The sequence below is a fragment of the Microcebus murinus genome, chromosome 7 (assembly GCF_040939455.1).
Source record: "Microcebus murinus isolate Inina chromosome 7, M.murinus_Inina_mat1.0, whole genome shotgun sequence".
Taxonomy (NCBI): domain Eukaryota; kingdom Metazoa; phylum Chordata; class Mammalia; order Primates; family Cheirogaleidae; genus Microcebus; species Microcebus murinus.
Window position 1 is genome coordinate 59,707,607 of NC_134110.1, and position 14,833 is coordinate 59,722,439.

The 14,833-nt window shown below is 40.0% G+C and overlaps 1 protein-coding gene across 1 annotated transcript in view; it reads right to left on the minus strand.

Annotated features, from left to right (window-relative positions):
- Positions 1-13,279: 13,279 nt before the first annotated feature.
- Positions 13,280-14,833, minus strand: part of ATP6V1C1 (ATPase H+ transporting V1 subunit C1) — a 44,817-nt gene continuing 43,263 nt past the window's right edge. Inside the window, exon 13 of the mRNA XM_012784311.3 lies at positions 13,280-13,888. Coding sequence (XP_012639765.1) covers positions 13,793-13,888 — 96 coding nt within the window. The 3' untranslated portion in view covers positions 13,280-13,792. The remainder of the gene's footprint in view (positions 13,889-14,833) is intronic.

The following is a 14,833-nucleotide window of genomic DNA, read 5'->3' on the forward strand; positions in this document are numbered from 1 at the left end:
GAGTCCAATAAATGTCACCGTCCCCTTACAATTCTAATGCGGGATTTAATGAGTTTCCAGAAGCCGATGAAGCAGGGACAACATTGTGTACCACACTGTGGCTGGGAGTTAACTCTCCTAGCCAGGAGGGACTGAGGCTGTGTGTCTGGTTGTGAAGATAAGAGCCATTCAAAACATTTATTTTAGAAAAGAAAGTCTGACACAAGGGCAAGCAGCCAATTACAATCTGGAAAGCTGTGGCTATGGAAAATTTTACAATTTCTTTCAACATAAGTACCTAATTACACAGGCCCCATTCCAGAACTAACAGGAACACTTCTCAAGCAATCAAGTCATACACTCCAATGTTCACATCTCTCCAAAGTCACTGTGTTTCCCCTGGAAGATGGGAGGGATCAGAGATAGCTACCCAAACTAACACCTTGAATGACCTAAGGCAGAGCCAAGAGGGAAGTTAGAGCAGCAGCAATTTATATGATAGACTTACACTTCTTATTTTGAGTGGAGATCGAAGCCTCTGGTCTCCCAGCAAAAGGCTGTAACAGTTTGAAGCAAAAAAGACAACCTTCCCCTCTAGGAAAGTGGAAGTGAGAAATACAGACATATTGGGAAAATGAAAAGGAAATCACAGCGCCCTCCCCGCCTCAAAAAAAAAAAAAAAAAAAAACAACCCTGCTGTCACATGTTGGCTATTATCAAAAGACTATTGTGTGACTAATTCGGAGCTGTGGAGTCAGCCAGTTATGTGTCAAATATTATTTAAAACACCAACCGATTTTATAAACAGGTGATGGTTATGTCTTTGAAGAAATCAAGGCAGCTGCAAAAGAATTTAATAATAAAGTTTACAAGTTACTAAATTCTGCCTGGATCTTCACTGGCATTTGCAGGAGAGCATGAAGTATATTTATTTGCAAAACATTCTTAAAGAGTGAGCAGATGGAGAGAAGGTTCGGGAGCGGAGTCCAGCACATTTCCTGGTGTAGCGTGTACTCAATGAATTTATCTACTGGAGAAGCAGAACCCAGTGCCTACTATGAATGTGCCATGCACAATGGAAGAAATTGGGGTTAACAAACACACGATAAGACCACTGCCAGGGTGAGCCTTGAAAAATGCAAATGAGACCCTAAAATATGTTCCTTTTGTCATTAGAATAAAATTTTAAATTTTTCACCATGGTCTGAAGACCCTGAGTCACACTCTTGGAGATTGCCTGCTGTTTCCTGACTTCTGTGAGCTAGCTTCTTCCCCAAGGTCTTCATGTGGCTGGGATCTTCTGGAGTACAACTAGCCACCCCCTCTGAAGCAGCTCTTTCCACCCAGCCCCAGCCTAGTTCAGTCCTTTGTCCTCACAAGTTTACAGAATGCAAAGTCTTACCTTGTTTACTATGTGTTTATGCCTGTCACCCACTAGCAGGTAAGCTCCATGCGAACAGGGTCCTTTTTCTTTTCTTTTCTTTTTTTTGAGACAGAGTCTCATTCTGTTGTCCAGGCTAGAGTGCCATGGCCTCAGCCTAGCTCACAGCAACCTCAAAACTCCAGGGCTCAAGCAATCCTCCTGCCTCAGCCTCCCAAATAGCTGGGACTACAGGCATGCGCCACCATGCCTGGCTAATTTTTTTTTCTATGTATTTTTAGTTGGCCAATTAATTTCTTTCTATTTTTAGTGGAGATGGGGTCTTGCTCAGGCTGGCTTCGAACTCCTGACCTTGAGCTATCCTCCCATCTCGGAACCCCAGAGTGCTAGGATTACAGGCGTGAGCCACAGCACCCAGCCTGGGTCCTTTTTCTCATTCAACTGCTCCTGCCCCAGCGCCCAGGCATTCAGCAACTGCTAAAAATTTGCTAAGTGAATGAAGATTCCGCCCTTAGTAAACGGTTGTTGAATGAATGAATGAGCTGTGGGCACTTTTACCTAGGCAACTTATCAGTGACACAAATATTGGAGAAACAGAAAGATACTATCAGACCAGTAAAGTCTCAGACAATTATCCTAAGCCAGCTGTCTTTTCTTCAGAGACTGCTGAGAATGAACGGTGGCCGCTAAAGTGATAACCAGTGATATGAGCTATCCTGGGACAGATTTATAACTTTGCCCTGGAAGTGGAGGAGAGGTTTGCAGACTGCTGCAGCCAAGTCTAACTGAGGTAATGACTGGAACAAATGAACACACACCAAAAAAAGCAAACTGACAGAATAAATAGCAAGAGCATTGAATAGACTGAAACCTTAAAGTACAAAACTCCTCATCTTTCACAAAAAAGAATTCAAGTTAATTTTTAAAAAATACATTGATATAAACACATAAGCAAAGAATTAAGAGAATTTGTAGAAAATCTGAGATAATCCCTGGCATGTTTTTTTAAATTGAGAAATAATTCACATACCATAAAATCCACCCTTTTAAAATGCACAATTCACAGTGGTTTTCAGTGTTTTCACAAAGTTGTGCAATCATCATCACTAATTCTAGAACATTATCACGCCAAAAAGAAACACCGTACCCATTAGCAGTCACTACCAAACCCCTCCCCCATCCTGGTCCCTGACAACCATTAATCTTCTTTCGGTATGGATTTGCCTATTCTTGACATTTCTTATAAATGAAATCATATGTGACCTTTCATATCTGGCTTCTTTCACTTAGCACAATGTTTTCAAGGTTTATCCATGTGGTGGCATGGATCAGTATTTCACTCTTTGTTATGGCTGAATAATATTCCATTCCATGGATATATCACATTTTGTTTATCTATTGATTCATCAGTTGATGGGCACTTGGGTTGTGTCCACTCTTGGTCTATTATAAATAATGCTACTATGACGTTTCGTGTACAAATTTTGTGTGGACATATGGTTTGAATTCTTTTGGGTATATACCTAGCAGTAAAATTTCTGGTCATGTGATCCTGGTAGGTTTTTAATGGAGAAGCTGCCTTCTAAATAGATGTAGTTAGAGGGAAACTAATTTCAATTCACATATGAAGCAAGAAGCAAACAAAAAACAAAAATTAAGTAGTGAGAAAGGATAACACTAAAGTCAATATGTTGAACCCCTTCTCTGTGCCATGTCCCTTACTAGAAAATTTGTACCTAACATTTAATCCTCATCCTCACAATAGTCCTATAGTGTTATCCTTTTTTTTCTTTTCTTTTTTTTTTTTTTTTTTTGAGACAGAGTCTCACTCTGTTGCCCAGGCTAGAGTGAGTGCCATGGTATCAGCCTAGCTCACAGCAACCTCAAACTCCTGGGCTCAAGCGATCCTTCTGCCTCAGCCTCCCAAGTAGCTGGGACAACAGGCATGCACCACCATGCCCGGCTAATTATTTCTATATATTTTTAGTTATTCAGCTAATTTTTTTCTATTTTTAGTAGAGATGGGGCCTTGCTCTTGTTCAGGCTGGCCTCAAACTACTGAGCTCAAACGATCCACCTGCCTCAGCCTCCCAGAGTGCTAGGATTACAGGTGTGAGCCACCATGCCTGGCCAGCCCTAGTCTTTTAACTCAAGCAGAATTAGATCAACCTGGGTCCCCATTAGGTGATAATCAAATTTGTAAAGTCATTGTCACTGCCCATGCATTTGTAATTATCTTTTTAATAATTATGCCTGTTATCATCATAGGATTCAATAACTGATTAGTCTCCTTAATAATCAAAGCCCCCAGTATAGCATTTCCCTGAATAAATAACAAGTTCCTGACTTCCCCCACCATCATTTCCGCTCCTGCTTGCTTCCTCAGTAGTGGAAACTGGCGCTGGCACAGGATGAACAGTTTACCCACCGTTAGCTGAAAATCTCACACATGCAGGAGGTTTTGTAGATCTTTCCAGCTTCTCATTACACCTAGCAAGTGTCTCATCGATCTTAGGTGCTCTTACCTGTATTACGACAATTATTAACATGAAACCACTGGCTAGGTCCCAATATCAGACACCACTGCTACGTATCCTAGCAGCCAGCATTACCATGCTATTAATAGACTGAAACCCTAATACCAATTTTTGGATCCAGCTGGAGAAGGAGATCCAATCTTATATCAGCATCCATTCTAATTTTTTGGCCACCCAAACCTTATATATTCTTACTTTACTAGGCTTTAAAATAATCCCACAATCTATTATTCTGGGAAAAAAAGAACCATTTGGTTATATAGGAATGATGTGAGCTACAATATCCATTGGTTTCCTAGGCTTTATTGTATGAGCTCAACATATATTTACAATAGGAATAGATGTTGACACCTGAGCATGTTTTGCATCAGCGACTGTAATCATTGTTATTCGCACACAAGTTGAGGTATTTAGCTGACTGACTTCCAACCCTGTCTGGAAGGAACTCATTAAAGGATCTCTAGCAACATTATGAGCTGTTTATTTACAGTTAGAGGCCTAACAGGAATTGTATTAGCTAACTCATCCTCCACAACACAAATGTGTAGCACGTTTCCACTATGCTTTATCACTAGGAGCGGTCTTGGATTCTTACATGATCCCTACAACAGACCTAATGGTAATAAACTGGGGGAAACTTAGCAAGACCTGCTCAGATTAATTTTTTTGTCCCTTTGTCTTCAGGGATTAGGATGTTCCTTTCCTCTGGGTTTAGGGAAGGCACCTCTTACATGAGGGTCTTATGAGCTACTTCAAGAAGAGGTCAGAAAAGTCTTCCTAGGTTTTCATGACCTACTATAGGGGAGAAGGGTAGAGGAAGATAAGAGTGACCTTCCTGCTTCCACTGTTTTTCCAAGTGCCAAGGTGCCATATTTTGGGGTAGTGTATCCTGAACCTCATGAACGATTTATAATATAAAACATAGACCGGAACTTCATCTCTCTATAGAGACCTATGTGCATGTAAATGCCCAGGAAGGGCGTAGAAAGCAGCCTCAGCTGGGAAGAGGCCCACTCCCAGGGTGGGAGCGAGGAGTGGTCCGCAAGCACTTCTACTTTGGCTGCACTGTGTGCATTTTCTACAGTGAGACGATATTCAGCTGCAGTATTATTCTCTTAATTAAAACAGATTTTTTTTTTCTTAAGTAAAGGAAGAAGTAATAAAATTCCACAAAAGACCGCTATTATAGTCTATAACATGGTAATTAATTTTATTCCCCTAGCATGATTATTATAACTGACTATAACATATTCTTTGTGTTAATATTCATTAATTAATAATTACCATTTAATCAAGTGTTTTCAAGCTGCTGACTAAGATTTATTCGGGGGTTGTGAAGCCAGTGTAGGGGGATTCCATCAGGACTTTCTTCATAGAAAAGGAAGGAAGGAAGGAAGGAAGGAAGGAAGGAAGGAAGGGAGGGAGGGAGGGAGGGAGGGAATAGATCAGTAAGAAGACAGCGAAGTGGAATAGAATAGGATAACGTATAATAAAAGGCATCAGTGTGCTACACAAGTCATAAGGGCAAATGTTGTTTTGAGAAAGCTTATGATGCAAAATAATGTATTTCTTTTTTTTTTTTTTTTTTTTTGAGACAGAGTCTCGCTTTGTTGTCCAGGCTAGAGTGAGTGCCGTGGCGTCAGCCTAGCTCACAGCAACCTCAAACTCCTGGGCTCCAGTGATCCTTCTGCCTCAGCCTCCCGAGTAGCTGGGACTACAGGCATGCGCCACCATGCCCGGCTAATTTTTTATATATATATATCAGTTGGCCAATTAATTTCTTTCTATTTATAGTAGAGACGGGGTCTCGCTCTTGCTCAGGCTGGTTTTGAACTCCTGACCTTGAGCAATCCGCCCGCCTCGGCCTCCCAAGAGCTAGGATTACAGGCGTGAGCCACAGCGCCCGGCCCTATAGTGTTATCCTAATCATCCCTCTTCTACAATAGAAGAAACGGTTCAGACTCCAGGATGTTAGGCTGCCCAAGATCACACTCGGGGAGAGCAGCGGCCAGCTCAGAGAGGGCAGGAGAGCAAAGCAAGCTGCTGGAACATTCGTAATAAACATCTATGGTCTAAATTTTCCTTTCAAAGGGGCTCCCATCAAATTAAAAAACAAACATTAAACGATATTCTGTTTTCAGAAAATACACAGAGAAGCCAATTTGGAGAGGGGAAAATCCAACTTGAACAAAGGGACTTTATTCTGTGGGCAAATGAGGAGCTCTTCAGGATCCGTGAGCAGGGCCGTGCGTGCCGGCTCTCTGGCAGCAGAGCTAGGGTGAACTGAAGGTGAGCGGAGACCGGGGACAAGGTGGCCAGTTAGGAGGCTTTCAGAATAGACTGGGGAAAGAAATATGGCCAGCGAAGTGGAGGAGCGGGGGTGGGTAGAAAGGTCAAAGAGACACAAGCAAAGTGTCTCTCCCGTGAGTGAGAGGTGGGGGCTGCGGCACAGGAGCCCCACGGTGCTCGAGAGGGAGGGAAGAGCCATGCCGCATGTCACTGATGGACAATGAGCCACTGACAGAGGGCTCTCACTTTCCTGTATAATTTGCCTCTTTCCAAGGGCAACTGTAAGTTGCTAGGCTTCTTGTGAGAGGCCTTAACTGCTTCAGCATTTTATGAACTTCTCAAATTCCTGAGAGAGTCAATAGAGACAAATAATGTCATTCAAAAGCATGTGCTGAGCAGCTCCCTGATGTCTCCCCACAGAGCCTGGTGTAGTGAATGCCCTGCACACAATGGATGCTAAGTGTGCACTGATTGACAGAAGAAATTATATCCCCATTACAACCACACAGCTGTGTTTGCAATTCTGCTGATTCAATATTTCCCATCAGAAACAGCTTTTGGTCTTTCAATATTGCAACTGGTTTACCCTCATGCACATAAAGGCACAAAGTATATGTAGTTGTCTTCTGTGATCAAAGAGAATGCAGTCTGTGTAGCAATCTGAGGCACATCAACAATGACTAAGAGAGCAATACTTTCCTCTCCTTGATTCTCAGACTTGTGGGGAAATTAAATCTGGCAATCAAAGTGAATAGAAGCTAGGCTGGCTCTTCCAGTTATAGGATCCCAAAAAAAAAGGCCAAAGGGTACAGGACATATTGGAAACTTAAGAGCAAAAAGACTCATTGCCCAGGTGTGACCAACTAGACCTGTCTGTCCAGCGCAGTAGCCACCATGGCATGTGCTCAACAGCTACCTGCTGAACGGGTGTGTATGTGCGCGCTCACACACAGCCTTACCCTTTTCACTTTATTTTTGGTGAAAAATTTGTCACTGGATAGCACCAGTCTGCTGAAACGTGTTTGGGTTTGTTTGGGGTCTGTTTCCTATGTTTTTTTTAATTTCAGAGTCATTATGGGGGTGTTTGGGTTTTATACACATACGCACACACGGGCTGGAGTTAAGTCAAGATGAATGAGTCATCTAACACTTTCTGAGAACTCTATATTAACAAATTACTTGTAACAAGAGTCCAAAGCATAATGCTGCCAAGTGTGGGCTTCTCTAAACTGACTATGTATCTCGGAACCAACCACGAGGAGTGGCAGGGAAAAAGAAAAAAAAAACCAAACTACCCCTTTGCTTTTCAATAGCACCAGAGTGCCCTCTAGTGGTAAAATATAGTATGGGTGTAGTCACAATTTTTATTCAAAAAACAAGTGACTTTATGCTTCTAGCAATGCATAAAACATTACTACCTATAACTACTCTGAGAATCAGTGTGAACATGCACCTACCTAGTTAAATATAAAATATGAAAATCTGCATTGCTAAAAAGATAATTAAGAATTATTTGTCACAGGACTATCCAGTTAAGGTCATCCAAATACCTAGGAAATGGTGAAATACATGAAAGGTGCTCTTGAGATTTAATATTCTATATAGTTTCTCTTTATCTTCTAGCTAAAAAAAAAAAACTACTTTCAAGTTCCAGGTATCATACAGTTTATTTCTTCCTTTGTCTTAAATGCACCAATAACCTTTGTTGTCTCCAGCTTTTTTCACTTTCATCTTAACATCTTTGTTTCCTCATATTCTTTGAGAATGAGAACTGTGTTTTAGTTGTTCTTTTACACTAGGTAAGCAGTGATAAATCACATCCAGATGTCCAGGGTGGGTTGTCTCAATGAAACATAAAAATCTGACCTTGATCATTTTAGGCAGTTTTTACAAATTTCAGCTTGATATTCTATGGCCTTGCAAGGGTAAAGGACACCGTCATTGATCAGTTCCTGTTAAGGCAGATGCTTACAAACCGTGTAAGTCAGTGCCCCAGTCTGGAGGTTCAGAGGCAGAATCTTTACAAGGCAGTCACACTGTAATAGTAGCCACCAGCATCTGACTCTCCTGAGTGTTTGTTAAAAATGTAGATTGTTTCTCGCATCTACTCAAGACTATAAACCTCATCTCTGTAGAGTCTGGTAATGAATCTGCATTTTCATTAAATTCCCTACGTAGGAACCCCTGTGGGTAATAGCCAATTTCAATATTAAGCAACTACCAGGAAGCAACTCCCCCTTTTATTTTTTTTTCAATTTCAGAATATTATGGGAATAAAGATGTTTTGCTTACAAGGATTGCTTTTGTACTGCTTGAGTCAAAGTTATAGGTGTGCCCATCATCCAAATAGTGTACATCGTGCCTGTTAGGTATGAATTCACCCATCCCCTCCACCCTCTTTCTACCTGCTTGTTTACTTCCATCTCAGATACGAGTGCTGATTGGTTAGTTTCAATTTAATAGTGAATACATGTGCTTGTTTTTCCATTTTTGCAATACTTCATTCCAGTTCCACCCAAATTGTTAGAAAAGGTATTAATTCTTTTTTTTTATGGCTGAGTAGAACTCCATGGCATACATGTATACATGGCATACATGGCATACATTAATCCACTCATCCATTGATGGACACTTGGGTTGATTCCATGTCTTTTCAATTATGAATTGTACTGCAAGTGTCTTTTTGATTAAATGACTTTTTTCCCTTTGGGTAAATACCCAGTAGTGGGATTGCTGGATCAAATGGTAGATCTTTTAGTTCTTTGAGGAATCTCCATACTATTTTCCATAGAGGTTGTACTAGTTTGCAGTCCCACCAACAGGGGATCATTTTCTCTGCATTCACACCAGCATCTGTTGTTTTTTGACTTTTTAATAATGGCCATTCTCAATGGGGTTAGGTTATATCTCATTGTGGTTTTGATTTGCATTTCCCTGATCCCCCTTGTGTTTGTTGACTGCCTCTGCTTTGTTTTATTTATTTTTTTTTTTTTTTAAAGAAACAAGGTCTCCCTCTGTCACACAGGTTGGAATACAGTATCCAGGACTACAAGAGTATACTACCACTCCCAGCTAGTTTTTTCTATTTTTATTTATTTATTTATTTATTTTTTTTTTTTTTTGAGACAGAGTCTCGCTTTGTTGCCCAGGCTAGAGTGAGTGCCGTGGTGTCAGCCTAGCTCACAGCCACCTCAAACTCCTGGGCTTAAGCGATCCTCCAGCCTCAGCCTCCCGAGTAGCTGGGACTACAGGCATGCACCACCATGCCCGGCTAATTTTTTGTATATATATTAGTTGGCCAATTAATTTCTTTCTATTTATAGTAGAGACGGGGTCTCGCTCTTGCTCAGGCTAGTTTCGAACTCCTGACCTCGAGCAATCCGCCCGCCTCGGCCTCCCAGAGAGCTAGGATTACAGGCGTGAGCCACCGCGCCCGGCCCTCTGCTTTGTTTTAAAGCTTTTCTTCTTCTTGCATTATCTTGTCCACTCCTGGTGTGACGATGTTGTCTTGTTTCTCTTCAGTTTTATTTTCTTCTGCAGAGCTAAACAATCTGGGGAGGTAATCTCTTACTGTTCAGGACTTCTACGATTCTACTCTGTTCCCCTTTTCTCTCACAAATCATGGGGCTCATATCTAAAATTATTTTAAGAGTAAAAATCCACTGGTGAATCAAATGGTTCCAATGTGCAATATTCCTTTTTTAGGGAGGATTACATCCATACGTTAAAGGAATCTAATGCTATCAATGCTAGGAAAATAAAGACCATGAATAAATTTACATTATTGAAATGGGTGAACTTCAATATAGAGGACAAGTACTAAATTGGCTATATTTCCTCTAAAATGTAATACTGTTATAGACCTTCTACGACAAACCATCTTTTATTGATGTTAACAGAAGACAATATTTTTTCTAAAAGCAGGCAAGGTTTTCATTATAAGCTGTTCTGTAATATTTACATATGTGGTTTTTAACCTTGTACATATGTTACTTTGATTTCTTTTTAGATTAAAAAGATAGTTGAGAATGAAGGAGAAAAACCTCATTACTAGATCAATTTCTTATATTTTATTAGCAACGCTTGCAACTAATTTTGAAGCAAGAGCAAATAAAAGTTCACATTTGCTGAGTATTTATGTACAAAGTATTACTTTAAAGGTACTACGTGATATGCACTGGTTCAGAAAGCTGTGTGGAGTATGTTCCACAAAGAGTTTCTGCTTAAGAGCAACTTCAGCAGGGCAGTAGAAGAGGTAGAAAATCTCCTAGGGTGAGCAACTCAGGCTACTGATATTAGCATTAAACAACTAGACACATCATCACCCATCACTGATGAAATATTCTGGACTCCTGGGTTCCTACCAAATACCAACACAATTTAATACCTGATTATCCATAGCTAGTACCTTTTCTATATTATTGTCTATCTTAGACCAAGGTTAAGGAATGTGTTAGGCTCACTCATACAGTGCCTAGTGGAAGTATGATACCCAGCAGTCAGAAACCTTAGGTTCACATCCTGATTCAAAATTTGTGATTTAACATTAGAAATCACTTAAATTCTTTGACCCTATATCTCCACATATGAAAAATGGGACTGCCTGTCTTCCCATCACGAACACCACAGGGAGGAGCTGAGGTGACAGATGGGAATGGTGTCTAAAGGATACTCAATGTTTAATGAATCTCAGTGTAATCTGAGCTGTATCCTAGTGGAGAACCAGCAGACTCCTGAGCGAGGCAAGGGACAGGAGCAGTCCTTTCCCAGGGACGGTACCCGCCATTAACAATGTAGACGACCCAACACAGACTGAAGCTCAGTGATTCTCAAACTGCTTTAATGTTATGTTATAGACACCGACTCTATTACTCACCTCCTACATTCTCCCACACAATTACTTCCTTCTAACCTTCAGATACAATGATGTGTATCTTAAATTTACCAAAGGAAACACAGTGAAAAAGGAGCTACATGTACTCCTCAAGGATTGTAAGTACATGTACCAACTTCTCACCGGGTACTCTAAGCACTTTCTGTGCAAATGAGGTCTCATTTTCTCAGCACCCAGCCCTAACGAGGTGGGCACTAATTACGCACAATCTACAGGGAGGGACTGGTATGCAGAGATCACTCTGAGCCCAGACCACAGAGCCCATGAGTAGTAGAGCTGGGGTCTGGCTCCAGAGCCACATGCTCAGCCACTCTGCGGTACTGCAGCCCTGATAGAAAGTATAGTTAAAGTCCCACAGTTTCAAACATATGCTGGGATTTTGTTGTTCTTGTTGTTAAGAGACAGGGTCTCTATGTTGCCCAGGCTGGAGTGCAGTGGCTACTCACTGGCATGATCATAGCAAACTACAGCCTCCAACTCCTGGACTCAAGCAATCCTCCCACCTCAGCCTCCCAAGTAGCGGGGACTACAGGAGCACATCATGGCACCCAGCTGTGCTGGGATTTTAAATTTTCAATTATTGATAGTCAAAGCATACCCCCCTATGAGAGAGAGAGATTATTCTCAATTTATAGATACTGAGACTCAAAGGACACGCAAAAAGACACAGAACCAGAATTTTCTGATATCAAAACCAAAAATTTTTACAGCTTCCTCTTGTCCAAAGAAAAACTGAAAATAAACTCACATTCCAAGCATGTGTTGAATTTAGAATTCTGACAGATAACTGGGCAGTATGTACCCAAATTTTAAATATATATGCATATATTTTTATACATGACCCTGCAAATTCCACTTCTAGGATCTCTCTTACAGAAGTATTAATACAAGTATACAAAAAAGAACTGTGCACGGATGCTTACTGCTGCAGTGTTTAAGAGTAAAACACAACCTGAATATCCCTCCATTCATCTATAGTGCAGATGGCAGACACATGATGGAACACCATGGAGCTGGTTAAAAGAATGAGATGGCTCCAGCTACACTGTAAAGATAGCATGGATATACTATTAAGCAAAAAAGCAAGTGCCAGAATGTGTAATATGATCCTATTTTTATTAAACTGTGTGTGTATGTGTGAGAGAGAGAGATGTTGTAGAGATATAGAAAAGGGCCTGGAAGAATACATAAGTATCCCTTGGGAGGTAGAAATTGGGGTGATGTGGGGGGTGAGTGACTCTCGAGTTCCACTTTGTAGATGTTTGTATTTGTTTGAAATTGATAATTATTTAAGAAATAACAATATACAATTTTGAAATAAAAAGAATTTTGGAGGCTAATTTTTTAAAGGGAATAGAATAATAATGACATGCCCCTAAAACAAAATGTAAACTTCTTCCTTCCATTTGCAAACCTGAGAGTACATAGTAAGGGCAGCATTGCTACAAATTCCTCTTTCAAAAGCTCATTCAGGACACTAAGTCATTCATTTCAGAGGTCTTTTTTTTCTTTTTGAGACAGGGTCTTGCTCTGTTGTACAGGCTAAAGTGCAGTGGTGTCATCCTATCTCACTGCAACCTCAAACTCCTGGGCTCAAGCGATCCTCCTGCCTCAGCCTCTCAAGTAGCTGGGACTATAGGTGCATATGCCAAACACACTCAGCTAACTTATCTATTTTTTGTAGAGATGGGGTCTCTAACTCCTGGCCTGAAACAAGCCTCTCACCTCAGCCTCCCAAAGTGCTAGGATTATAGGCATGCCAGCCTCATTTCATAAATTTTAAAGGCTAGCAATACCTCTATTTTCAGACTATGTCATAAATGACATAAACATCAAAATGAAGGCTTCTATAATTATAGATCTTAAAAAGTAAGCATGTAAAATAAAGACTTAGACAAAACAAATGACTAAAGCTGCATAGTTTTGCTACACTTTATTCAAAACTGGCTCTACTTCTCCATTATTTGAGAAAACTAAAAGCCTACTGTCCAAATGTAAATATTCATCATGTTGAAAAATAATCTTCAAATTTGTGCTCTGACCCAAATTTGGCACAATTAAATCATAGGAAAGTCAGATGACACAAACGGTCACACCTCAGCATATAACAAAATCCTGAAAGTAGCATAGCAGTTAGCTATGACGTCATTTATTAAACTCTCAAACTGAATCGTAATCTTACTTATACACACCACAATACACCTTTACACAGGTAATTTTATTCTTCCTGTGGGTGTCAACAGTGCTCATAGATTGTAATTTGAAACATTCATACCTGAATATTGTCACATTTCTTTACATCACAATTCAATAACTATTGAACAGTTATGTCTACTAAATACAGTGAACAAAATGGTATAAATGTTTACACCATTCCCTTGTAAACAAGGTTTTTATGCACAATAGTAACAAATGGAATTAATGCATACCACGATATCAATAAGGAAAAGACCTTCTCTTTAAATAAACTATTCTGTTTATAAATAAACTCTGATTTTTTAGTACACATTTACAGACCTGATCAATAAAAAGAAACAATATATATATATTTTCCTTTAAAAAGAAAATGTTGGACCACTATGAGAGAACTAACCTAGGAAAAGGGGTAGGCAAGCAAAGGATAAGAGAGAGTTAAAAGCACTACCATACTGCAACCTAGTTCTGTTACATACACCAACACAAGGACAGGATTGGCTGGGGAGGAGCTCATTTTTACTTGAATTCCAGCAAGTTGCAATCAATCTTGTAGTACACATATGGGTAATATTCCTGTTGACTCAGGTTTAAACCTGGAATATCCATAGGAGCCTATGGAAAAACAAGACAATTATTCAATCATGTACTTGACATAAGAAAAAAATATTATCATTTACCTTTTTATTAGATACCTACTCTGGGCTAAATGTATGCACATATGCTCATTTAATCTGAGATGGGCATTATCTCCATTTTTGCATATGAGGAAAGATCTGTGAAAGATTGACTTGTCCTAGGAAACACAGACAGTGAGTAGCAAAGCCAGATTCAAGCATTCTGACTCCAAAGCTACTGTGTTGCTACCACGATCCTACCATCCTTTTTTGGAGGCTTGGGATATTGAGTTTATGAGATACAAGGCTTATGAAATGTTGAATGAATATAAACCAAATATGGTTTTAAAGATAACACTTATTTAGATATGCATGTTAGATAACACTTATTAGATACACGTTACAAGAATGTACTGGTAGGAAATTATATATAAAATAGACCTCTTATTTTATGTGCAATTCCATAAAAATGTAGCAAGTCATTTCCTGCATTTTCTTCTATCAAGAAAAACTGATTTTTCATGGTTCTAACTAATGCTTGTGTGAGATACTATCACTCTAAAGACAAAAAAATTCAGCAAGATGTTTGAAATCAAGGCTGGGCATGGTGCCTCATGCCTGTAATCCTAACACTTTGGGAGGCCAAGGCAGCAGGATTACTTGAGCCCAGGAGTTCAAGACCAGCCTGAGCAACACAGCAAGACTCTGTCTCTATAAGAAAAAAATAAAAGCTAGCCAAGTATGTTGGCACATGGCGCATGCCTATAGTCCCAGGTATTTCGGAGGCTGAGGCAGGAGGGTCCCTTGAGCCTAGGTGTTTGAGGCTGCAGTGAGCTATGATGACAACACTGCACTCTAGCTCCAGCTAGACTCTATGTCAAAAAAAAAAAAATTGAAATATAAAATATAAAAGCACACTGCAATTTTAAACAGCAGCAATAAA